General features: G+C 36.7%; 1 protein-coding gene across 2 annotated transcripts in view; it reads left to right on the top strand.

Moving 5' to 3' along the window:
- Positions 1 to 25,225, top strand: part of LOC306870880 (inositol hexakisphosphate and diphosphoinositol-pentakisphosphate kinase 1-like) — a 29,999-nt gene extending 4,774 nt beyond the window's left edge. Inside the window, exons 6-29 of one of the 2 annotated variants that reach the window (XM_079418384.1) lie at positions 298 to 452; positions 2,712 to 2,813; positions 3,105 to 3,266; positions 3,416 to 3,537; positions 3,651 to 3,752; positions 3,906 to 3,992; positions 4,087 to 4,162; positions 4,717 to 4,826; positions 5,412 to 5,497; positions 5,584 to 5,709; positions 7,595 to 7,716; positions 7,809 to 7,991; positions 8,096 to 8,237; positions 8,353 to 8,576; positions 9,632 to 9,759; positions 9,863 to 9,977; positions 10,214 to 10,321; positions 10,487 to 10,600; positions 10,717 to 10,857; positions 11,005 to 11,098; positions 12,021 to 12,146; positions 20,590 to 20,727; positions 20,848 to 20,961; positions 22,757 to 25,225. In XM_079418384.1, the coding sequence (XP_079274510.1) occupies positions 298 to 452; positions 2,712 to 2,813; positions 3,105 to 3,266; positions 3,416 to 3,537; positions 3,651 to 3,752; positions 3,906 to 3,992; positions 4,087 to 4,162; positions 4,717 to 4,826; positions 5,412 to 5,497; positions 5,584 to 5,709; positions 7,595 to 7,716; positions 7,809 to 7,991; positions 8,096 to 8,237; positions 8,353 to 8,576; positions 9,632 to 9,759; positions 9,863 to 9,977; positions 10,214 to 10,321; positions 10,487 to 10,600; positions 10,717 to 10,857; positions 11,005 to 11,098; positions 12,021 to 12,146; positions 20,590 to 20,727; positions 20,848 to 20,961; positions 22,757 to 23,352 (3,473 nt within the window). In that variant the 3' untranslated portion in view covers positions 23,353 to 25,225. Of the gene's footprint in view, positions 1 to 297; positions 453 to 2,711; positions 2,814 to 3,104; positions 3,267 to 3,415; positions 3,538 to 3,650; positions 3,753 to 3,905; positions 3,993 to 4,086; positions 4,163 to 4,716; positions 4,827 to 5,411; positions 5,498 to 5,583; positions 5,710 to 7,594; positions 7,717 to 7,808; positions 7,992 to 8,095; positions 8,238 to 8,352; positions 8,577 to 9,631; positions 9,760 to 9,862; positions 9,978 to 10,213; positions 10,322 to 10,486; positions 10,601 to 10,716; positions 10,858 to 11,004; positions 11,099 to 12,020; positions 12,147 to 17,544; positions 17,749 to 20,589; positions 20,728 to 20,847; positions 20,962 to 22,756 lie in introns of those variants that run through there. The other variant, XM_079418385.1, reaches the window with a different exon arrangement.
- The last annotated feature ends 594 nt before the right edge of the window (positions 25,226 to 25,819 follow it).

Here is a 25,819-nt window from a genome sequence, read left to right as displayed (position 1 = left end):
ATTTCAAGTGTTTTACAGGCCAAAGATACAAGTATTGCTCTGAGGCCTGTGATGTGACCGTCTGGAGTCCAATGAGCCATTATGTTCTTGGCAGCTCTGACAGTTCCCTGAGGACCTGAATAAATTTATCCGACTCTAAACAAATGATAATCAAAGTGCTATATTTACCCAGTTATAAATCCACATAATGGTCATATCTCAGATGATGACTGTGTTATCTGTGTAGCTGCTCTGATATTGTTTCTCTTCACTGTAATGCTGTTTTAATTGGCCTTTCCTTCTTGTGTTTTGTCATAGAGTGCAACCTGGTTGAGGGAGAAGACCAAGTTGAAGTTAACGGTGAAGTCTTTCTAAAGCCCTTTGTAGAGAAGCCAGTTTCTGCTGAGGACCATAATGTGTACATCTACTACCCAACTTCAGCTGGAGGAGGCAGCCAGCGTCTCTTTAGAAAGGTCTTTTAGCAACGACTTCCTGTTATCTATGCCATAGAGCTTGAATGGCATCCCTCTCAGTCACACAGGCACATAATTTGTTGTTGGGAATGGTCGAAACAGACACGAAGAAAAGCATGCTGACATTTTGTTTTGACATTCCCTGTCAGCTGCTAAAAATAGACATAATTGCAGAGTTTATCAGTGTATTTAGTCAGTGTTTGGAACACTACTAAGTTGAGATCTTGTTTTAGCAGTTCATTCATTCATTAATACATATGATTTACCAACCAGGGATATAGAGTGCTGCAGGAAAGTCCTAAAACCAGGAAACAAGTTTGCATTTTTGAACTTCCTGTTCCATCTACCCAAAGTCAGTGGGTATGGGTTTTTGGTTAAATGCCTGAAAAAAAGGTCTGTGGCTAAATGGGACTACAGAGGTTGTCTTGGATATTAAAGTCATTAGCCCACATTTACATCCTCACTTTGTTTGTGATCTTCCTAACAATTCTGCTATTGCTACTATAACTCAAACTTTTTCCAAGTTTTTTAAATAGATCCATAGATTTTGAAAAAAAAAAAAGTAATGTGACCATGGTATAGTTCATTTACAGTATATCCTACCTGTAGCTTTTTACTTCTGGTGATTGTATATAGGCTTCAAAAACATTCATAAAAGGTTTTCATTTGGAAAATTGGCCACAGAGCTTATTTTCTCTGCATTAATTTCAAAAGCCAATGGCGTTTAGCCCAAGAAAAAAAATAGTGTTAAAAATAAATGAATTACGATTTTGTAACAGAAAATAAATAAAACTCATTTTTATTAATTTGTATATTCATTAAGATTAATAGAAAAATTAAGCCTAAGCCTAAAAGACAATAAGCAACAGTAAAACATGAATGAAGTTGAATCTTTTTTAATCATATTATTACCTGTAACATGTCTGTGCCGTACCCAAATCAAGAATTAACGACCATTTCTACAGCCATTGCAAAGATACAGCAGAGACGAGCGAGAGCATCTATTAACCTCAGCAGCAACCAATCTCGCATTCTCGCATCTGCAGCGCTTATTTTGATCTTTAACGTTAGATCTTTCCTATTCTTGGAACAAAATGAATGCTTAAGGTTGATTCAGTAGTACTCTTAATGAGAAAAAAAAATCCCACACACAACATCAGCAATACTACAATGACAAGGTGACTTATATTAAGCATAAACATTTTATTAACTGAACGAATAAGTAACAAATAAATAAAAGGTTTTTGGATTTTCCCCTTACTTCAAACGAATGCTTAGTTTGGCTCATTATTATTAATAACAGTAATAATAATAATAAATACAATAAAACAGTACAATGACAAATTTGCTTATATTAAACTTTGAACTTTTATTAACAATATGAATAAGGGAAATATGTTTTACCCGCATTGTAACACAAATAAATAAACGGTCTTTGGATTTCCCCTTTCTTTAAAACGATCGTCGTTTGTGGTTCATAAAACACATCAGCCATAAAATAGTACAATGTCAAATTCGCATAGGCCTATATTAAACATATAACTTTTATTAACAAAATGAATAAGACGGATATATAGCCTACTTGCGTTGTAACCCAAATAAATAAGGTATTTTCCCTCTTTTAAAACAAATGCATAGTTTGTGGTTAATTTTTTTATTTATTTGAATTTTGTAATGAAAACACAGCAACAATAAAGACAAACGTGCTAATATTAAAAGAAGAAATGAAACTTTTATTAACAAAAGTTGCGCTTTTGCATCATAGTGTCTCGCATCACTCTTGTCACATGCTTTTTGAGCATCTGGGCCATCCTGACACACTAGCACAACCAATGCTGTGAGTTTGGGGCAGAGCAGTGTTTGTTCGACCAACAGCAGATAGGGATAGTGTTCATGAAACTTTTGCAAAATATTCCATTTGGTAACACTAGTGTCACAGCAATTACACTTTGCAGCTTTAAATTTGGTTGTTTATCACTGTGTATTTGACTCCGTTATATAAATGAGGGTGGATATTAATTTATTAGTTGAATTAATATAAATGTATGTGTTTGAAGCTATTACCTTAATTGCAATGCTTAATGTTTTATAGCTTAAACGGTTTAATTTACTTGAAATAGTTTCATAGTATCTTCCTAGCATTGCCTACAGTGAAATTAACTATAGTTTATTAACAAAATTGTATACAAAACTGTGAGTGCTGCACATAATGCACAATATTAAGTAAATACTTTGAGTGTGGATGTGTCTCTGTTTCAGATTGGGAGCAGAAGTAGTGTTTATTCTCCAGAGAGCAGTGTGAGGAAAACTGGTTCCTATATCTATGAAGAGTTCATGCCAACTGATGGCACAGATGTGAAGGTACTAAATAATTTAGCATCTTCTTTACCCAGGGATTGCATTGTTTCTCTTGATCTATATAGAGCAAAGTTTTGTGTAGTTCAATTGTAAATTTGATCTTTTTAGTGGTGCAGCAACATTTCTCAGACAGGTTTGTGTCTTAGAATTAGTTCTCATTCATCTTGTTACGCTGTTTCCCTGGAAACTGATGCTATTTGTAAAATGTATTTGTCCTTTTTTTTGTTTACAGCTCTCCTTTGAACATCAGATGATTGTTATTTTTTCCTTTTGTGTGTGTTTGTATTGTTACAGGTGTATACAGTAGGGCCAGATTACGCTCACGCAGAGGCTCGTAAGTCTCCTGCTCTCGACGGGAAAGTTGAGCGAGACAGTGAAGGCAAAGAAATCCGCTATCCAGTCATGCTCACTGCCATGGAGAAGCTTGTGGCCCGTAAAGTGTGTCTGGCCTTCAAGGTCAGATGGGCTGTTCGTTTCTTGGTTTCTTGAAACAGAAGTCCAGAATGAAAATATTTCTGATAGATTACATTTTCTGGGCTTCGGCATTTTATTTCTTTCAGCTCAGTTAAACCTGTTCATATTGATTTTATTCTCAAAAACTCTAGCAAACAGTATGTGGATTCGACCTTCTCCGAGCCAATGGCCACTCGTATGTGTGTGATGTCAATGGATTTAGCTTTGTGAAGAATTCCATGAAGTACTATGATGACTGTGCTAAGATCCTGGGGTAAATCCTAACGATAATCAGATGACGATGCAAATGTTTGTCATTTAAACAGATTAAGATATAGTTAACAAAATGCACAACACGTGATGAGTGTGGCTTGTTCTTTCTCTCAGAAATATTGTGATGAGGGAACTGGCTCCTCAGTTCCAGATCCCCTGGTCCATACCTACAGAGGCTGAAGACATTCCTATTGTACCCACTACATCAGGAACCATGTACTTATCACATGCTACACTACACATATCTTTTACTCATTAAAGTACACTATTCATTAATGGTAGTAAGATTCATCTTTCTTTAAAATAAATGCCAAGTGAGCCAATTATGATATTGCATCAGAATGACTTTTTTGTGGTTCTGTCCGTTAGGATGGAGCTTCGCTGTGTGATTGCTGTGATCCGTCATGGAGATCGTACACCAAAGCAGAAGATGAAGATGGAAGTGCGGAATCCCATGTGTGTTCTTGTCATCTCCTCAAAAGACTTACTCACTTAAAGCATGAGTAGTGGATCCAAATTGTAAAATATAGTGCTTTTTCCATTCTTCCAGGTTCTTTGAGCTTTTTGAAAGATACGGTGGGTATAAAACGGGCAAGCTGAAGCTAAAGAAACCCAAACAACTGCAGGTAACAATTTTATGTAGCCTATTATAATTAATTTTTCTGTTTTGTTGAATTTAAACCAGACGCTCTCAGCCTTATTGACAATGTCCACCTATTTTAATCTATGGGCACCTTGAGTTCCTGCAATAATAAAAAAAATCCCACTCTTTTTAACCAATGTATCTACATGAAGGTAATTTGATGCATGTATATTCATTATAAAAGTGCCTATGGTGTTTTTCAGTTTATTATTTATATGAATGTACCAGGTCTACAAATCACATTTTTAACATTAGGATACCTCATATATTCAAGTTCTCCAAGACTCTGGGAATCTTGGCTACTCTAAGGAAACAAAAAGTTGTTGAGGGGGTCAATTTAAATAAGAAATACCTCAAAATTTTTGTGTTTTAGTTTAATTTAATACCCGTTTTGTCTTGTTTTGCGTCACTTTAAGTCATTTTGAGGCCTCTTTGGAATGTTGCTGAGGCCCCATAGTGAGCCAGTCATTTAAATGTTGAATTTATTGTTAAAAGACTGCGGTGCTACTTCATATCTGTGCTGTACTGTTTCCACAGGAAGTTCTGGACATTACCAGGACACTTTTGGCAGACATGGGACAGCATACTGACTGTGAAATAGAGGAGAAGAAGTCCAAGCTTGAACAACTAAAGACTGTTCTAGAAATGTACGTTAATGTAAGACGTTAACTGGGCCATGCTAGCTGGCACACTTGCAGTCTCCTGTGGTGGCCTCCTTTCAGTTTTGTGACATATTTTCCAAAGAAATAGATACATCATGTCTCATTGACATTTTTACTAGCTGAGGTTTTATATGAAACAATACATTAACTGCCATAACAAATCTTAACAGATGCTTTCTTACAGAAAAACAACAAAAATAGAATAATGTCTCTAGTGTGTCAAAGGAGACATCTGTAACATGTCTTAAAGGAGATTCAGTTGATGGATGTTATATATGAACACTGTTCAGTGATATTTCCAACATGCAGTATTTTTAGATTGTCAGTAGTAAGATTCATCCTGTGACACAATGAAATCGCAGTGTCCCCTTTCACTATCTATGTCAAGCATCATGCATTTAGGAATAGCGTAGATTCGCTGGATGGATTTCAGAGCAGCTGATCTGAAATGTCCTTGTGGCTATATGTTAATATAGACATTAGAAAAAAACAATGAGGTGGAGGTTAAACTTCTTTTAAGCCTGAAGGATACAGCCTTTTTAAACTATGGTCTCTGTCTTCTTTTTTTAGGTATGGCCATTTCTCTGGAATCAATAGGAAAGTGCAGCTAACATATCTTCCTCATGGACAACCCAAAACATCCAGTGAGGAGGAAGGTATGAGCATTGCTAATCGGGAAACGTGTCCTCTCTGGCTTCAATCATGTCGTGCGTGATGGTGCTGCTGTGTGTGTTGTGTGCAGATACTCGTAAGGAGGGCCCCTCTATACTGCTGGTGCTGAAGTGGGGAGGAGAGCTGACTCCAGCTGGCAGAGTTCAGGCTGAAGAACTCGGCAGGGCTTTTCGCTGCATGTATCCTGGAGGTCAAGGTAGACTGTCTCCTGTCTGTTAGTCTTTTAAGATTATGGACACACACATTTGTCACGGGTTGTTTCAGAAACTCATGAAGAAAAACATCTAGAGTTCACAAATCACACTTGGAATTAGTCCTAAAGCCCGGAAACGAAGCAGTTCTGTAGTTATGGTTCCATTGTCCCAAGGGTAATGTTTTTTTTTTAATGGGCTTTTCATTAAATGTCTGTGATTAACAGAAGCTCAAGATATTTTCACAGTTTATTTCTACGACATGAAATACGTAATACCCCACTTGTGAATTTAAGCTTTTTGTTGTGAAAAAGACATTTAGGCTAAAGAATTGTCTAATTGGGACTAACAGAGGCTGATGGGAACATTACATGTCATCATGCCAAAGAGGAAAACTCATTTACTCACTAGTCCACTTCTACTACCATTTGCACTCTTGCAAGTTATTCTAACTCACACTTTCCAACTTGTAGATTTCAATAAAAATGGAAGGAGTCTTTGGAAGATTAATGGTGGTGATGCTTGAAGTTTTAACTTTTATACTTACTGGAAAAATGCTATTGGCTTTTTCTTTACTTTGGGATTTGCCTACAAAAATACATCATCCCTGCAGCACTCTTTGAATTACTTGTTGTAGTATAATTTATATAAGATCTATGAGGTATTTATTATAATCAATTATTAGAAAGTATTATTTTTATAATATTTGTTATTAAATGTAAGGAAGTACTACCCAATGCTGGGATTAAACCCAGTGCCTGTTCAGTAGGCTTCATACTATTCACTTCCCTCTATATTGTTGACTAAACTATATTGTTCATATGAATGGATTGTCTTCTGATACATTTGTGTGAAGATCAGACTTAAAGGGATAGTTTACCCCAAAATGAAAATTCTGTCATTAATTACTCACCATCATGTCGTTCCAAACACGCAAGACCTTCGTTCATCTTCAGAACACTAATTAAGATATCTTTGATGATATCCGAGAGCTTTCTGACCTTGCATAGACGGAACTAGAGAATACTTTGAAACACAAAGTACAAAGAAAACAAAAATAACAATTTTATTCAGCAATATCTTCTTCTCTTCTGTGTCAGTCGACGCGTGTTCATGAGACTAGCACAACGCATGCATGTGATGCTGCTGACGCAGGAGCTGGCATTCTGACATGGAACCCAGATGCACTGCGCCTTGTTTGCAAGCAGAGGAATGCACACACGTGCGTTTGTGGTACTATCGTGAATGTGCATTGAAGACTGAAATGGAAGAGAAGAAATTGTTGAATAAATTTGTTATTTTTGTTTCCTTTGCGCTTAAAAAGTATTATCTGCTGTCTATGCAGGGTCATAAAGCTCTCGGATTTTGAACAACATGAAGGTGAGTAATTAATGACAGAATTTTCATTTTTGGGTGAACTAACCCTTTAAATTTCAGCTGTTGTTCGCTGATAAACTTCAGTTTTTCCTTATCTAGCAAATTTTATTTGCAGTCATGTTTTACTTACCGATTGGTTTTGTGACTGAAGTTGCCAAATTCGAATTGAACACGGGGATGAATGAGATTTGAGAGCAAAATATACCTATTTGCAGTTATGTTATGTTTAAATTTTCTTTGGACTTGTTAACCTTTTGGACACGTTAAGTTGGACATGTTAACCTATCCTATTTCGGTTTGTTCCACCCTGCTCCTACAGACACCTTCTTGCAGAGTTTTGTTCCAGCTCCAACACTCATGCATCTTACTGTCAAGTAAGACCTTGATTAGGTTTGGAGCTAAACCCAGCAAGACAGTGGGTTTCCAGCAACAGGATTGATTGCCTCATTTTTTATGGTTATTTAGTCTCATCAAGTGTTCATCTATGAATCTTGTGTTCTTGTCCACTTGTAGGGGATTATGCTGGCTTTCCAGGCTGCGGCCTGCTCAGGCTACACAGCACCTACCGGCACGACCTCAAGATCTATGCCTCTGATGAGGGCAGGGTGCAAATGACTGCTGCTGCCTTTGCAAAGGTCTTTAGCCCCAACAAATACAGGTCATCTAAGGTTTAAACATATTAAGTTATCGGAGGATATTAAGTTGGTGTTGGTTGTCTGGTTGTCAGGGTCTCTTGGCACTGGAAGGGGAACTGACACCGATCCTGGTCCAGATGGTAAAGAGTGCAAATATGAACGGCCTGCTGGATAACGATATCGAATCCCTCAATGGCTGTCAACAGAGGGTTAAGGCTAGACTTCATGAGATCATGCAGAAAGATGAAATCTTCACAGAGGAAGACTTTGACCGGGTAAATCGAAGCATCAGACGGCTTTTGAACTCCGGGTGTATTTCAGCCCTCTGCTGACTTTATATGAAAACAAAATGTCCACTTTATCTCTTTTATTTCTCCAGCTGGCTCCAACATGCAGTAGCTCTCTGGTGAACTCTATGAAGGCTGTGGAGAATCCAGTTAGTACATGTGATCAGGTCTACACCCTTGTCCAGAGCCTCACCTCACAGATTCGCAAAAGACTTGAAGACCCCAAATCAGCAGGTGATTGCTCTGTGCTCACATCAAAAAAAGAGACAAAAACACTCTTTAAAAGGCCAAAAAGAGAAACCTGTGAAAAAAACGATCTGAGTAAATGAGTTGGTGTTGCCTCTCTCAGATTTACAGCTGTACCACAGCGAGACACTGGAGATGATGCTGCAGCGCTGGTCTAAGTTGGAAAGGGACTTCCGCATGAAGAGCGGCCGCTACGACATCAGCAAGATTCCTGACATTTACGACTGTGTTAAATATGATGTGCAGCACAACAGCTCTCTGGGCCTGGAGGACACATTGGAACTCTTCAAGCTCTCTCGAGCACTAGCCAACATTGTCATACCACAGGTGTGTTAAGAAATTCTGAAACGTGAACTCGTACAGCTTGTCCTCAGAGCAGAAGTTTTTATTTATTTTTTAAAATTTTTGTACAATTTTTATTAATTTTTATTTAGCAACATGTTTGTTAAAATACTGATATTTCTCCAACTATGTTGACTAGCAGTAGCTATTAATTTCTTTGGGAAAATAACGTTCAGTTTAAATATTTTTTCACATATCACCCAGTCCTTGGACACCACAACAAAAAGTTAAATCTAAAAGTTATTTAAATTAATTTAATTAAACCCTTCTAAGAATAGAGTGCGAGCATAATTATTAGGCACTTTGATATTCTGGTCTTATTTTTTTCCAAGTACATTTTACCAATTCTAAACCACATCAATCTTAATAACTACTATCAATTTTGTATTTAATCATTTATAACTGAAAAGTCAAAAATTATTAAATGCCCATTAGAAATATTCAAAATTAATACAATACAGAAATTGCAAGGTTAAGGCATGACCATTGGAGAGCAAAATGCTCATTGGGTTAGCAGGGTTAGAAAAAACTGGTGGAGAAGAAAAGACACATGCAACTGCAAAAGAATTAATAATTAATGTGAAGAATTAGGTGTGAAACCATCAGGAACAATTTAGCCTCAAGCGTCACCATTTTCCAGAACTGCAACCTACCTGGAGTCTCCAGAAGAGCAAGCTGTCAGGGTCTCAGAGACTGCTTGGGTAAAGAATCCTAAACAAATGACCCATACTTAATAAGAATCAAAAGCTAGAATATCAACATACATTATGCACGCACTGTATATTGACTCTTATAGACTATTAATCTGTGTTATTGTAGTGTCATTGATATAACATTATAGTTTTTGTTAATATTTTGAAGTAGATTTTATTTTAATATTTTCTGTTGTCGTTTTAGTTTTAGTTGAAGTTTTAGAATTTTTTTTGTGTTTTTGTCATTTTTTTTATTATTATTTTTAAATATTTATATACATTTAATGAAGTTTTGGTTATTTTAGTACTTCAACTGCAGTACAACTGTCCTTCAAACTACTTTTTTAGGAGTACGGCATTAATAAGGTGGAGAAGCTGGATATTGCGTATGCTTACTGTCTGCCTTTAGTGAAGAAGATTCAGCTTGACCTTCAGAGGACACATGAGGACGAGTCTGTAAACAAGCTGCATCCACTGTGAGATGCCCTGTTTTGTCATTCTCATCTCTTTCTTTCTCTTTTATTTGCTCTCTCTTATTGAGCACGAGAGCTCACACTTGTCCATCTCTTTGTGTCCCAGATATTCACGTGGAGTTCTGTCACCAGGCAGGCATGTCCGAACTCGGCTGTATTTCACGAGTGAGAGTCACGTCCACTCCCTGCTTAGCATCTTCCGTTATGGTGACCTATTAGATGTAAGCATTTGAAATGAATATATTTTAAATGTAATAAATTCCAACTTCATAATCATTACACATTTGTAATTACTACTATATTTAAAAACATGACATACAAGTTTCAATAGAAATGACAAAGTATATTTTAGTTTAACATACATACTGTAAATGTTTGTCGGTACATTCAGCAGTACACTTTAATTCTCTTTCCTGTAGTTTCAGTTAAGTGTTAAAGGATGCATGTGATGTTTCAGGAGGAGAAGGACCAGCAGTGGAAGAGAGCCATGGATTATTTGAGTGCCGTGACTGAGCTCAACTACATGACCCAGATCGTCATTATGCTCTATGAAGACAACAATAAGGTACATCCTGCTCTCACTGTTCGTTCTGCTCCTTTGAGGCACAGAATAAACATAAGTGAACTGTAATAACTAAGCAGCCCAATGTTTTATGGTTGAGTGGGGACTGTGCAGTCTCAACAAAGCTCTTCAAAGAAATGTGACAATTGTGTTATTGTGTTAACTCAGGACCCATCTTCTGAAGAGCGCTTCCATGTAGAACTGCATTTCAGCCCTGGGGTCAAAGTATCTGAGGAGGAGAGCGCTCCGATGGGCTTTGGCTTCCGACCAGCCTCTGCTGAAGTATACAAACTTTCCTTTGTTCTGTGTTCTCATCATGTATTGGATTAGATTTGTATGCAGCTAATAATATCTAGGTTTGTTTGCTGATATTTCCATGTTTGTGTGTGTTCACATAGAATGATCAAAAGCAAACAGACCCTGGTAGTTTGGAAAATCTCATACAAGATGAGCCTGACCGCGCTTTGCCCCTTTCAGAGGCCATCAGCACCCAGAGGAAATCTCCTCTGATCCGGAATCGCAAGACTGGCTCCATGGAGGTATCACACTCAGCCACATACTGTGCCAACCATTGTACAGTGTGCTTTAAAAATACTTTTCTAAATCTCTGTGGTGTCAAACTGACAGATTCAGGCTGGGCTTTATGTACTATGGTTTAAAAGTGCTTCATTTGTGTGTGTGCACAGGTCCTGTCAGAAAGCTCGTCCTCCAAAGGTGGCAACTATCGTCTCTTCCCTTCCTGCTCACGTCAGTCTCCAGAGATGAAGCAGAGCGGATTAGGTGGGTATCATGTGTCTGTCCCTCACTCAGCCTCAACAACTGCTGTTTATCTCTTCCCCCTGACAGGAAATTACCCTCTGAATCAAAAGCAACACTATATTGCATCTTATTTTGGATGTAAAATCCATTAGCTGACTGATTTCATTGGTGTTACCAAGGAAATTGGTGGATAAACATTTTGGATCCAGACAGAGATGGAGTTTGTTGTGTGGGAGTGGGATGCTGTTAATTTTTAGACATCTTGGAGGGATCATTCAGTGTTTCTGCTCTATTTAAAACAAGTGCTGTGATCTCTAATGACAGTTTAGTTAGCTATCTTTACGCAAAGCTGTTACCTAGGAAAGAAAGTGCCATGATTTTACTGCAGTTTTAAAACTTTTAGAAGAAAACTTTTTAAAAGTTTTCCATGGAAAAAAAACACATTTGACAATGGCGTAAATGAGCAAATAATCCTGCATGAAGTCAGACGTATTTCATACCTAACTATCTGTAGATTTGAAATGATTAATTTGTGTAATCATATAGTTACTATCAATGACATGTGAACGCTGATGTTCTAATACTCTAATACTAGAGTATTAGATATTGTTCTAATACTAATACTCAGCATACTCATCTGCCAATTCATTTGTTTAGTTGTTGTATAGTTGTTGTTTTTTTATCATAATTGCTTCTAATAGATGTAAAGTATATACTTTCATCAACATCTCCCTGGCAAGAACATTGCTTCTGTCTTTTGTTAATTAGATTTTGCTCTACTAGCCTCTGTCATTGATTTCCGCCAAACGTAATGGTTTTGGCATGAGTCATATATTATGACTTTATAATCCTCTCACTCCCTCTGCAGTAACTGCTGTGTTTTGATTAATAAGTGCATGTGGTTGGTGTGCACACTAATTCCATGATCTAACCCCCTCTGCAGGCTCTCAGTGCGCTGGTCTCTTCAGCACCACCGTCCTAGGGGGCTCCTCTAGTGCCCCCAACCTTCAGGACTACGCACGCACACACCGCAAAAAATTCTCCTCCGGCAGTTTGACCTATAAAGACGGTATGTGCTCAGTCCAGCTCCTTTTCTCATTGAGATAATAAGAGTTTAGAAGGTAGAAACTATAGTTGAAGGGCACTTCCTGTACATGTGGGTAATGTAGGAGTTTAGGATTAAGTTGCATCAGGTGTGTATCACACATCTCGCTGTCATATTCAACATTTCACGTCTGGTTCATTTTCATGGTTTTGAGTGTGTGGTGTCCAGAAGTCCATGGAGTCTACAGTGCCATTCATTGTCTTTCAGAAATGATGTCTTTGTTTCTTGTCATTTGTTTCAGATTTTGTGAGCAGTGTTTTATTTGCTCATTTAATTGGAAACACATATGTTTGTGTACCACTGCAGGAATCCAAAACAGTTTGAAGCAAAAACATGGTAAAAATGTAGAACAGCAAACTGAATATAATTCTTACCTTCCACTCCATAAAGGGTTTTTTTGCTACATGATCACATTTTACAATTCAATCTCAGATACACCACCATTCAAAAGGTCGAGGTCTGTAAGATTTTTTTTATTGTTTTTGAAAGAAGTCCCTTATGCACAAAAATTCAGTAAAAACAGTAATATTTTGAAATGCTACATGAAATGTTAACAACAGTTTTCTATAACTTATATTTTATTGTCTAGAATGTATTTCAAAAGTTATTGTATTCATTTTATGGCAAAGCAGAATTTTTAGCAGTGTTCCGTGTCACATGATCCTTAAGAAATAATATGCTAATATGCTTTAATTGGCTGATTTGGTACTATCAATGTTGAAAACAGTTGTGCTGCTTAATGTTTTTGTGGAAACCTTGCTACATTTTTTTCAGGATTTGAAGAATAGAAGGTTCAAAAAAACTATGTATATGAGATACATGATCTTTTGTAATATTGTAAATGTCTTTACTGTCACGTTTGATCAATTCAGTGCACCCTCGCTGAATAAAAGGATGAATTTCTTTAAAAAAATCTTATTGACCCCAAACTTTTGAACAGTAGTGTATATTGCATTTGTATTACAATTTATTTGGTAACACCAATCAATGCAGTAGCTAACATAAAATAACAATAAATAATTTTATAGCATTTATTCATTTGGTTAATAGTATACAGTATGTAGGAATTAACAATACATTTGTAAAATTTCAAGTTTTTAACATTAATGTACAGTATTATGAAGAAATGTGAATTAACAATGAACAATAGCTTTAATCTAAACTAATGATTGTTAGTCTTGATACGTAATGTTAATGAACTGAACCTTATTATAAAGTGTGACCCATTATTTGGGTATTGAAATTATTCCTAAATTTGATAAGTGGCCATTAGCTTTGGATTTCACCCTAATTTGAAATCTTTTCTGAAATTGCATTGACAAATTGTCTTTCCGGTCCATACCAGAGTGCTCCCGCATCCCGATTCCTTCCAGAATGTTCAGTTTGTTTGCTCGTGGTGAAACCTTTTGTCCACAAGGTGTCAGTGTGACATTGTTTGGAGTTCTCCCTGTTTCAGTTCCCATTTCTTGTGTCTTGTTTTGTTTACGGCCCTTTTGCAATTATAACTTTACTCTCTCATTTGTTGCTATCGTATACATGAGCCTGTTCATTTAACCCTATTAGCTTCAGTTAAAATCTCTGACTGGTCTCTAGGACTGGCCGGTCATCTAGCACAATCCCCAGTCTCTTTGTCTTCACTGTTGTGTGTGGTTGTGTCCTGTGAAGGCATGTGCTGTTACACTACAGGCTCTCAGAGATGCTTATATTACAGAAGCGAGGGGTCGATCAGCTTTTCATGCTTCTGTCCACCATTTTGTTTGTTCTGAGAGATGACGTCTGATAAGATGGCATCTGTATTTATAGTAGAGAAGTGCCCATAAAGTGACAAGCCGAAAATATTACCGCAGCTAAAGTGTTATAAATAGATCCACTAATTTACTGTGGCAACTCTGTGAAGACATTTAAGCAGTTAGGATAAAGATCTGTTCTCTTATTGTCATTTTCTTTTTTTATTTAAGAGTTTATTTTCTCCACCTGAGCTAAGAATAGCCTTCTGTGAGATTAACATCTTACTTCTTTACTTATAAGGAACATTCTCACTCTTTAGTTAAAAGTCTAAATCACATTGAGACACTAAATGCTGCTCTTCTGCTTTCTGTCTGTAGTCACAGTAGAAACCCAGCCCTACACCCCTCACTCTACTATCCTTGACAGTCTCACACCTACAGCTCTGTAACACCATCCCCATCCTGTACAGGTGTACTGTAAAATATGGTAACTCTAGTGACCTTTTTTATTTCCTCAGAGTTGTTGTCTATGCCGGCAGTAAAGAGATTTTCTGTGTCGTTTGCAAAGCATCCGACTAATGGTACGTCTGCTTCTCTTCAAGTATATTTCCACTTCCTCCACCTCCCTTTGTTTTGCATGCCAATGGAAAAGTCTTTTCATTTTGGCAATTTTTTAGTTTAGTTTCTTCTGTTTTCACGTGATTTCTGCCATGTTTCCTTCGACCTCTCCAGTTTCATCAACTTTTTAACCATACAACAAAGTCTCAAACCCTTCCCATATACATCGCTATCTGTAGCCTCCTGCGGACAACTCTCACTCTCACCCAGTGACTCAGTGTTAATCAGTTACGGATGACTGTTTGTGTGAATGAGTTTAAGCACGTGTTTGTTTCCTGTGATTGTATGTGCACAAGTCTGTGGGAAGGTGGGTGTATTACATTGCAAAAAATCATGTTCTTTATCAGTATTTTTGTCTTCTTTTACATTTGGGAAGCAAAATGAAATAAGATACACTACTGTTCAAAAGTTTGGGGTCAGTAGATTGTTTTTTCTTGAAAGAAATTTATTATTTCGATCAATTGAATGCATCCTTGATGAATAAAAGTTATAGTAAAGACAATTTATAATGTTAAAAAAGATTTTGATTTCAAATAAATGCTGTTCTGTTGAACATTCTGTTCATAAAATAATCCAAAAATTTTATTAGTTTCCACAAAAATATTATGCCGCATAATCTCAATGTTAATACTAAGAAATGTTACCCGAGAACCAATTTCCAGATTTCTGAAGGATCATGGGAGATTGAAGAAAGAAGTAATAGCTGCTGAAAATTCAGCTTTTCCATCACAGGAATAAATGACATTTTATTAAATAAAAAAAGAAAAGTTATTTTAAATTGTAATGTTTCACAGTATTTAGTATTTTTGATCAAATAAATGCAGACTTTTTGAGCATAATAGCCCTTAAAAAACATTTTTTAAAAATTCTAACCCAAACTTCTGAACAGTGGTGTGTGTCAGAAAGAATATCTTTAATTTAATTAATTTGTTAAAAACTATTTGACAGTGCACTATGAAATATACGTTAATTCAAGATTTATTCTTTACAAACAAGTTGTAATGTTTTATTGTAATTAGATTTAGCTTGTAATATAAGGATGTTTTGATATTCCGACTGAAAATTGTACATTTTTTTGTAATGTACAATTATGAATAGATACTCAAGATAATGAATCTGAAGCACTACTGGACAGCACACCAATGACTGAACCCTTCCCCTGTCAGCAGTTGCCATTGCTCTGGTACTGTTGGACAGTGTTTTTCACTGTATTCAACTGTTTCACAGGGAAATGGTTTACCTGTCACTCCATTAATCTTCTCTCGAATTTTATTTAATTTAAAATGAATGTTGTTGTGAATTGTAATTGTTAAATGTTGTAAACGTTGAGCTATGCAGCCAAGGAGTGTTTTACTCTGTTTCCCCTTGATTCTTCTTGGGAAGCAGCTTAAAATCTAAAATGCCACAAATGACAAAGACTTCTTTCAAATTGAAACAGACATCTTCAGTCTATGTGAATAAAACAACATACCACACTTGCAGATACAGATAAACTAGCCGGTGTCTTTTGTGGTTCTCTACTCTTCATTGATAGACTATCACATGTGCTGTGTATAAACTGCATGTTGATGTTATATTGGTTAAGATAATCCGTGTTTACTCTCTCGGTCTTGCATATGATCAAGAGGATATCCGGGGATGTTGTCTAGCATAAACAAACCTGAATGGAGGTGATAACAAAGGTCAAAAACAATGCAGAAGAACTGCTTGTGAAGTGATGTGAATTACTGCAGTGTGTTATGTAGGTGTATTTGGGCACAGTTCGGTATGTGTTCAGTACATCTCAGGCAGAGCTTAAAGATGGTCCCTGATCCACCTACACAATCCCCATTCCCTGCCAGATCCCACACACTCTACCCACCACACATTCCAAGCCATCTAGCCCTCAAAACCTTTCACGTAGGAGCCTTTCATCCAACCTAATTATGTTTCTGTAGCTATTAAGAAATACTAATTTACCTTCATGTCTCTGAAATGAGTGCATATACTCTTTAAACAAATTCAGTTTAATTATTAAATGTTTGTGTTTTCCTGATAAAGTGTGCGCATATGCAGGTCAAGTGGGGATCAAATGTCCCCACGAGGATAGTTAAACCTGTAATCATCTACATTGTGGGCACCTCCCACTAGTACACATGATGAAGCAGCTTAATAAAGAGACTGTATGATGTCTTAATTAAAATCTAAAAAAGCTAAAAGGTTTCTGCAAGGAGTAGAGGAGGGTGTAGCAAATATAATTAACTGACTTAATATAAATGGAAAATACACGGCAAGATATAAAAACAAATATGTGTGTATGTGTTGGAAGCATTGGTTATGATTTAATGACAAATACTGTTAATCTGATAAAACTTAAGAACACTGTAAAAAAAAAAAAAAAGGTTGAGCCAACTTAAAATTTTTAAGTCAACCAGCTTCAGCAGATTTTTGAGTTCTCTCAACTTGTTGTTTTAAGTTTATACAACAAAAAGTTGAGAATCTCCTACAAAAATAAGTTGAGAGAACTCAAAAATCTGTTTCAAAAGTTTGGGGTCAGTAAGATTGTCTTTTATCCTCACCAAGGCTGTATTTATTTGATTAAAATACTGTAAAAACAGTAGTATTGTTACAGTTTAAAGTAAATGTTTTCTGTTTTAATATTTGAAAATATTTTTTAAAAATCCTGTGATGTTAAGCTGGTAAATTTTCAGCAGCCATTAATATACTGAACTGGTGCTCAAGAAACATTTCTTATTATTATCAATGTTGAAAACGGTTGTGCTTCATAATAATTTACATTTTGTCAAGATTTTTTGATAAATAGAAAGTTTAAAAGGACAACATTTATTTGAAATGGTCATATTTTGTAATATTATAAATGTATTTACTATCAATTTTGGTCAATTGAACAGATCCTTGCTGAATAAAAGTATTTATTTTAAAGAAAAAATGTCCTACTGACCCCAAGGTAGTGTACTCATAGTGTAGTCTAATAGGGGTGTGATGTTTGATTCCTCTGAGCACTTTATTCACTTTAGGCACACAGGATGACAGTTCTGCCACGGTGGTTCAACCACCTGTATGGTGGTCTGGCTCAGGTAATGATAGATCTTTGTCTCACCGCAGCTTTAATTCAATCAGGTCGATTGTGTTAATCGACTGGGCCTAACTATACAGTGTCCATATGCACGCTTAAGGAAAAATGGATTTGTTCTGAAGTTCTAGATGTCAGTGTGGGTATGTAGACCATTTCTGTGTATAGTTTAGTGAGATCCTTGAATCCCTTGTGGTCTTGTGCCTTAATCGTTGGAAGTTGACCCCAGGAGATGGTACTGTTTCCTCTGCACAGTACATTGTTTGTGAATGAAGGCTGTGGACTACAACGGACTTAAGTGATGCTTTGTGTCTGCTTGGTATTATCTGCTGGTGACCAGTCGCTTAGGCTAACTCGCTTTTATTTAGATGTGTTTAAATGTGGAGAAGTGTCTATTAAACCATGTGAGACCTGTTGTGGGGAGTTTTTCTGATTGCATGCAAAGTAATGAAGCGGTAATCACTGTCCACTATGTCCCCACTAGAACCCCATGCCCTCACCCATCTGCTTTTCAAACCCCCTACTCCCCACTCTTCTCTTCCCTGCTCTGCCTCTTCTTCCTCAGAACCCCTGGAAGAGCACCAGGTAGCCCAGCTGCTGAGGCGCTTTTCCACCGACCCCAATATTGGCCACCCGTTGTGTTTGGACAGTGCTTTTGCCCACCACCTCCATCAGTGCTCCTACCATCTCCGCCTCTTCCGCAACTGGTTAATCTCTGGCCAGGACCCACTAGAGTACCTCTACGGTCAGCCCTGGGGAGGTCCCTCCGTGCCCTGTTGTGCCGTGACTGCAGTAATGGCTGCTACCACAGCCGCCTTAGCTTTGCTCTATAGCGCCTCTGCTGTTTGAAGCATGCTTGTGTTTTTGGGAAAAGCAGCTTGCAATGACACAGCTTTGATTTTTTTTTCTTTTTTTATAACTTATTGAAGTTTATTTAGGTTGTCTTTTTTAGTGCTATTAGGTAAATACAAAATAATCATGATTAATCTTGGGTTTTGGCTCAATTTTATTAATTTATTTTAATTTTCAATTTTTTTTAATTAAAAGTGTTTACATTTTAATGTATCTAAAATTGTATCATTTAAGTTAAGTTGTTTTCTTTTCAGTATGTACAACACTGTTTAAATGTTTGGGGTCAGTAAGTTTTTTTTTTTTTTAAGAAATTAACTTTTATTTAGGATGCATTAAATTTATCAGAAATGCCAATAAAGTCTTTCTCATTGAAAATTCTATTAAAAAAAGTTAGACAGGATAAAAAAAAAACTTCTGTTAATCTAACAATCCTGAAAAAAAGTAATATTTAAAAACAGTTAAATATTAAGCCTCAAAACTGTTTTCAACATTAGTAATAATAGGAGATGTTTCTGGAGGACCACATTAGCATATGTAACACTGAAGACTGGAGCAATGGCTGCTGAAATTTCAGCTTTGCCATCACAGGAATAAATTACTTATTAAAATATATTAAAATTGAAAACAGTTATTTTAAATTGTAATAATATTTCACAATATTTCTGTTTTTACAGTACTTCTGATCAAATAAATGCAGCATTGGTAAGCAAAATAGACTTTTAAAAAACATAAAAAATCTTACCAACCTCAAACTTTTGAACGGGAGTGTAGTATTTACAGTTCCTCTTGTAATAAAAGAAAACAAAATAATATACAAAAAAGGTTTTTACCTCTTTGGTAATATTTCAGACTTTTTGAGAGAAATTAATTCCACCATACAAAAGATTGTAAATGAGTTTGGTTAAAGGTCCCAGTCTACGGAAGCGTATTGCATTCACTTGAGGAAAAAAAATCTACTCTGTTTTTCTGAATTAATGACTTAATTATCTCAGAATTACGAGATAATTTTTCATAAAAAACAGTTTTTGCTCTGTTTTTCTGAATTAATGACTTAATTATCTCGTAATTCTGAAAAAAAGATTTTTTTTCCTCAAGTGAATGCAATACGCTTCCGTACCAGTCAGATTTAATTCTTAAAGTAATTCATAAATTAAAAAGTACTCTTGTTTGGCAGTTTTGTCCTCTTCAAAACTATTCAAAGAGAACAGAACAGATTTAAACATGTCAACTTCAGTGCTCTGTACAGAAGAGGCTGGAGTGGCATTAAGAGTGATCTGTCACTGCTGTGTGTTGGGGAGTGTGGAGTGGCAGATGCATGCCAGTGGCATCTGATTGCAACTGTGTCAGCTTACAGTCACATCGGCTCTCTGACGTGTCAAAAAATGACTGACTTGCATGATAGTGGCATATGATTTGCATGCCACAGGCTTCCTGGGATTTGAAAAATAAAATATTGTAATTCCCTCTTCCAAATTAGATTTTTCAGTTTTCACTTTTTTCAACAATAATTAATTAAACCTCTATTAATTCATACATAATCACACATGCACATTATTTTTTTATTTTTTATTACATTCTCCAGAATCCAGGGTCATTTTCACAAGTAATAGTCATACGTGATGCATTGTCATCTTTTATCAAATTTATGCTCTGATGATAATCCATAGGTGCAGTCTCACATTCATTCCTGTTTTTATTATTATTGTCTCGGCCAGCTCCCTCCTCATTTGTGTTGCTTTAATCTACATTAAGAGTGTGGTTTTTCAACTAAAAGAAGTGCATAGAGACTAACTTTTTGGTTTTACTTGAAATTGTGTGTGAGAGTGTGACATTACTACTAATTGTATTACTTTCAAATGTAGATGTAGATTTCCTATGTAATACACAATAAATCTCGAATGAATGATGTGGTGGGTTCTCGAATGTCTTGAATGAAGAGGATGTGGTGGGTTTGTTTGTTTGAGTGTACAGTGTATCTGAATGTTTCCCACCCGTGACTGTAGTTCTGTCACTAACAAGGGTTTGGCAGTAGGTGGAATGAGTATTGACACTGGTTCGGTGGTAATAGACTGCTGTGTCTCTCTGGGTGCATACTGATGTCTGGATAGTCTTCTCTCATCACTTCTCTCATCTGCAGGTTTTGAAGGCTGCTCCATGGTGCCCTCCATCTACCCCCTGGAGACCCTCCACAACTCACTCTCGCTCAAGCAAGTGAACGAGTTCCTGACGACTGTGTGTGAGAATGCAGGAGATTCCCACACCAGGACAACCAGAGGTAATGCCCATTGCACCACTCTAACATTAGGACAATTTTAGGTCAGTCTCAGCTGTTTTGATACTGAAATATAATGCACCAGTGTCCTAACTGTTTGTGTGTTTGACTCCCCTCCTGTAGCTCTCTCAGCCATGTTTGACTCCCAGAACCAGCCCACAGGGGACTCTTACATCCCTCACAGAGTGCTGTCCTCCTCTGTTTCACTGCGCCAGCGCTCTGATCGGCCACCCTGGTGTGAGTACTGCTGCCCTTAGCTACTTCACATGGAGAAAACTCGCCCTGCACTCAGCCATTGTGCTAACATGTTACATATGTTGAATGGATCAGAACTACAATTGATATTTAAGTGGTAACAAATAACAGTGCAATTGCAAGCTAAATTCATGAATTTGTGTGTTGATATAATTATGCCTTCAACAAAGTAACAAGGTTGACAGTAAAGGGGTTGACTGTTTTATTTGACTTGGCAAGTCTTGTGCTATTTATACAAACTTTTCAGTTATCGGTTGTTTTCTATTCAAAAGTATGGTAACAGTGCTAACATTTTAACCATAACAGTAAAGTGGCGAAAAATATGAGGCTATAAACTTGTATTGAAGCCCCTTGTGAAAAAGAAGTCAGCTTCAGTGCATTAAATGTGCACTTGAGTGTACTTCAAATCTTAACAGTATATTTAAAAAACTGTTCTTGCAGATAATATAGTATTAATGAAATAAAAAAGCCACTTAAGTCTACTTAAAAAAAAAAAAAAACATTTTCCTGACTGTGTTTTAAAAGTGCATTTGGTAAATGTATATTTTAAATCATTATGTTTTAATAATCTTTTTTCAGGCTTAAAAAAAACCCCACTGATTTTGTTGACTAACATACTAAAGCACATGTCAAATGCTTGATTATAATTTTAACTAGTGTGTTATTTGATATTTAATTTAAATTTAATATATATTTTTTCAAAGTACCAACTTGAAGCTTCATTTACTAATTTGTAATTACAAAAAATATTGAAATACATGACAGTATATTTTACCTTTACCATAATTGCTTATCAGTACAGCATGTTTTAAAGAAAACAAAATGATGAAATTATAAAAGTTGTACTTAAGTCCTACTTAAGTGGGTAAAAAAACTAATTGCATTTAATATTAATTTAAACGCTTTATTTTAAGGTCCAAATCTCAATATTAACAATCCATTAACTATGACTTTTTCCCCAAACTCCTAATTTGCTGCTTATTAATAGTTAGTAAGGTAGTTGTTAGTTTAGGTATTAGGTAGGATTAGGGATGTAGAATACGGGCATGCAGAATATGTGCTTTATAAGTACTAATAAACAGCCAATATGTTAATAATAGGCATGCTAATAAACAACTAGTTAAACGTTAATGCCTGTACTTAAGTGTTACCATTTAAACTATAATACATTTTCATTTATTTGCAGTTAACATGCATTTTAAATGTCCTAAAATGTTACATTCAGTTCGCACTTAACTACATTAAAAATGATATTATTTCCGTAAGAAGTATTCTTTTTAATAGTACTGTATGCTAAAGTTTGTCTTTTTCACAAGGTAGGATTACAGTGTCCTGCTGACTTTCAAAAGGGAAAATGTGACGGTTGACATGCCAATTTGGGTCACAACTTTAATTCATTTTAATAATACAATATGTCCACTAAAATCCACAAAAAATACAAACAGAAAGAATGCTAGTTCTTAATTTTCATATATTTTTAAATCAAGATGTCTATATTTGCTATTAAAGAAAAAAGGTGTGAAAAAACAGCTGAAATGAGGCAAAAAAGGCATTCTCATGATAGAAATAAAAACATTTTTGAAGCAAAGTAAAGTTACTGGATTTTTGTTGATGTATTTAGAAAAATGTCTATAGTAACACATAGTAAAAGTTGCCATAAACTATTCATTGTTAAAGTAATTTTTACACACACACGCACACAAGACACAAATGGCACCTCTTTTGCAAAATGAGCCAAGTAATGTGTGTGTGTGTTTGTGTGTATTTCTCCATGCAGACAGCAGTGGTCCCTCCAGTACGGTGTCAAGCGCCGGCCCCTCGTCTCCCACTACGGCTGACACCTCCCCACGCTTCAGCTTCAGTGAGAAGATCACCCTCACGCCGCAGAGCAGCGAGGAGATCCACCCAGCCCCTCACAACAACAGCCACTGCGTGTCCTCCACGTCTGCACTCAGCAGCACTGAAACCAGCCTCCCCTCTGAGGACCCCCACCTGTCAATACCATCCCCCATCCTGGAGAGACCCAGTGAAATAGCAGTGGACGGCACAGTCTCTGCAGGCAAGTGTCTTACAGAGAGCCACTGCTGTGATGAAGTGCCAAGTCCGGCCCCCGCCGAGCCCAGCTCGCACTTGCCCGACAGTCCGCCAACAGAGTCCTTCTGTGGGCTGTCCTCCTCCCTGCCTGTGCTCCTGGAGCTCAGAGAGAGCAGCTCAGAGGCCGACTCCAGCGCCCAGACCCCGCTCACCCCTGAGGAGCCGGATGAGTTCTTTGATACACAGGAAACGGTCGATGTGTGGAGGGGAAGCCCGGGGTCCCTTCCTCACCCTGGCACTCCTCTAGAAGTGGGAGCTCCACATGTGCCTGAGCCATGAAGGAAATGCAGACCGGGCAGCTCCCTCATAAGTGTGTCCTTCACCCGGCCTCAGTATGCTCTTGCTGTAGTGCCTCAGACCTTTATGAGTCAAAGTGGGATTTGCCAAGGTCGTTTAAGGAAAGTTGAAGAAATGGAGGCCCACTTGTTGAACACGAAGCACAAATGCTCCTGTTGGAAATCTTAATAAACTCTCCATGTGTTTAATTCTGTAGTGTCGTTCAGAGATGATTCGTGTGTGATGCGTCACTCTAGTCAAACGGCCAGTGATCAAACATAAGCTGTTAGATGCACTGAAACATTTTTACGTGCACATTATCTTCCTCGTCTCCAAACGACTGCATTTTTCTTCATTAGCTGGTCTGGAAGATATTTTTCAAAGGGACGTTATATTTGATATCAGTCAAGCTGAACTCTTGAATAATGAACTTACATAGCTAAATGCATATTAAAGGGATAGTTACCCAAAAATTCAAATAGTCATCAATTACTCACCCTCACGTCATTCAAAAACCCTTGAGTTTCATTCATCTTCGAAACAAGTGAAGATGTTTTCGATGAAACCTGAGAGTTTTCTGTTCTCCGTGGAAAGTTCATTCCAGCAAAGCTTTGATGCTTCAAAATATTCATAAAGACACTATAAAAGTAATTCATATAAATTGAGTGGTGTAATCCAAGTCCTATGAAGAGACATGATCACTTTATTTGATGAACAGATATACTTTAGGCTTTTATTCACATATTAACATTGATCAACCTACATAAATAAAGCACATCAAATATGGTAAATGCAAGCTCAGATCACGTCAAACAAGCATGTTTGAGCGTCTATTTATCATGATTGTTGTGCTCTATGTATGTGGTGTTCAGTGTATAAAAGCCTAAATGAAACCTCTTCATCATATAAAGTGATCATGTCTCTAGAAAACTAGGATTAAACTGCTTATTTCTTTTACGATGTATTCATGAACTTTTAAAATGGAGCGAGAAAAATCTCTTACGTTTCATTAAAAATATTTTCATTAGTGTGTTTTCGAAGATGAATGAGAAAGTCTTAGTCTAAGTAAACCATGAAAGAATTTTCATTTTTGAGCGAACTATCCCTTTAAATGAACGCTAACCATTTTATTACTATTTGCCAAAGCTTGCTATACCACAGTCATAATTTATTACATCATTATAAAATACATATATATGTAGACTATATATATTTATTGACTAATATGCAGCTTACTTTTAACAATGAGACTGCAAATGAATGAGTCTCATTTTTTTATATTTTAGTTTTTATTTTTGTAAATCATACAGTGCTGTCACATTTTTTAATAATAGTGGTCTTCATTTCAATTACATTTCTCCTGCTTTGTACTGCTCACCTTTTTGACATTGAAGTACTTTTTTGTACCATGAACCCTCCTGTTTGATCAAATGAAGAGTGCAGTGTGATTTTATTTTAATTTTTCAGTGTACAGTAAAGAGAGAGTGAGAGATGCTGCTTTTCACAAAACACATACTGTACTGTTTTTCTGTTTATCTGAACTCGAAAAACTGAACGTTGTTTACTGAGCATGCAGAAAATGTGTGTAAAAGTAACGGACTGTCACTGACGTAGGACCAGCTCGTAAGACCTCTAGAATCTAGAGAGGAGCATTTCACTTCCCCCCTCCAGCAGCAGCAGCGTCTGTGAATGTTTCCACTCCACTCGGAGTACAGCGAAGCACACTGTTTCTGAAATCACTGACACATTAAAGCATCTGCCTTTGATAGATTCAACCCAAACGTGTCGTACTGTTGGTGCTTTATGCCGTCTGTGCAGTAGTATTAAATGGCACTTTGATTTACAGTGTTTCAAATAAAAGTGGCATTGTCTACAGAAAGCAGTTGTCTTTTTATAATTTCTCGTGTGTGAATTACACTGATTAGATTAAAAATGACCATTATTCTGTAATGTGCAATTGGACTTTCCATAATCATTAAAAAAAAAAAGGTTGTTTTCCTTCCTAAAGCTCGGCATTTCCATATTTTCAAAACTTGAAATTTACTGTCTGTATAAGTGTCCACTTGCATAAGCGCTATTATCTTTAACGGTTATTCATCCTCATACTCGTTGGCATGACAACGAGGTTCTTATCATTCATCACCTGGAGGGTTTTCATCCTGTTAACTGCAACTGTCCCACGACACACAGCTTCAACGAGACAGAGTAAACAATCATCAGAGCATCAAACATTTCATAATACATCTGAATTGAAGTCCTGTCGCCAAACATAATCCAATATGTATGTGTTTCCATATATGATTCGGATCATTGAACAGTGGGGCATTGTCAGCATTGCCCGCTGCTGTGCCAAGCACTGCGTTCGGTTTTCTTCAACACAAGGCCATTGTTCATTTCCATGCCTTTTCTCTCAGAAACAGACAGGGAGGGGAAGAAATGATGGGTACTAACAGATAAATAGGCATGTGAC

The sequence above is a fragment of the Barbus barbus genome (assembly GCF_936440315.1).
Source record: "Barbus barbus genome assembly, chromosome: 1".
NCBI classification, from domain to species: domain Eukaryota; kingdom Metazoa; phylum Chordata; class Actinopteri; order Cypriniformes; family Cyprinidae; genus Barbus; species Barbus barbus.
This window is presented reverse-complemented; position numbering and strand designations above follow the sequence as displayed.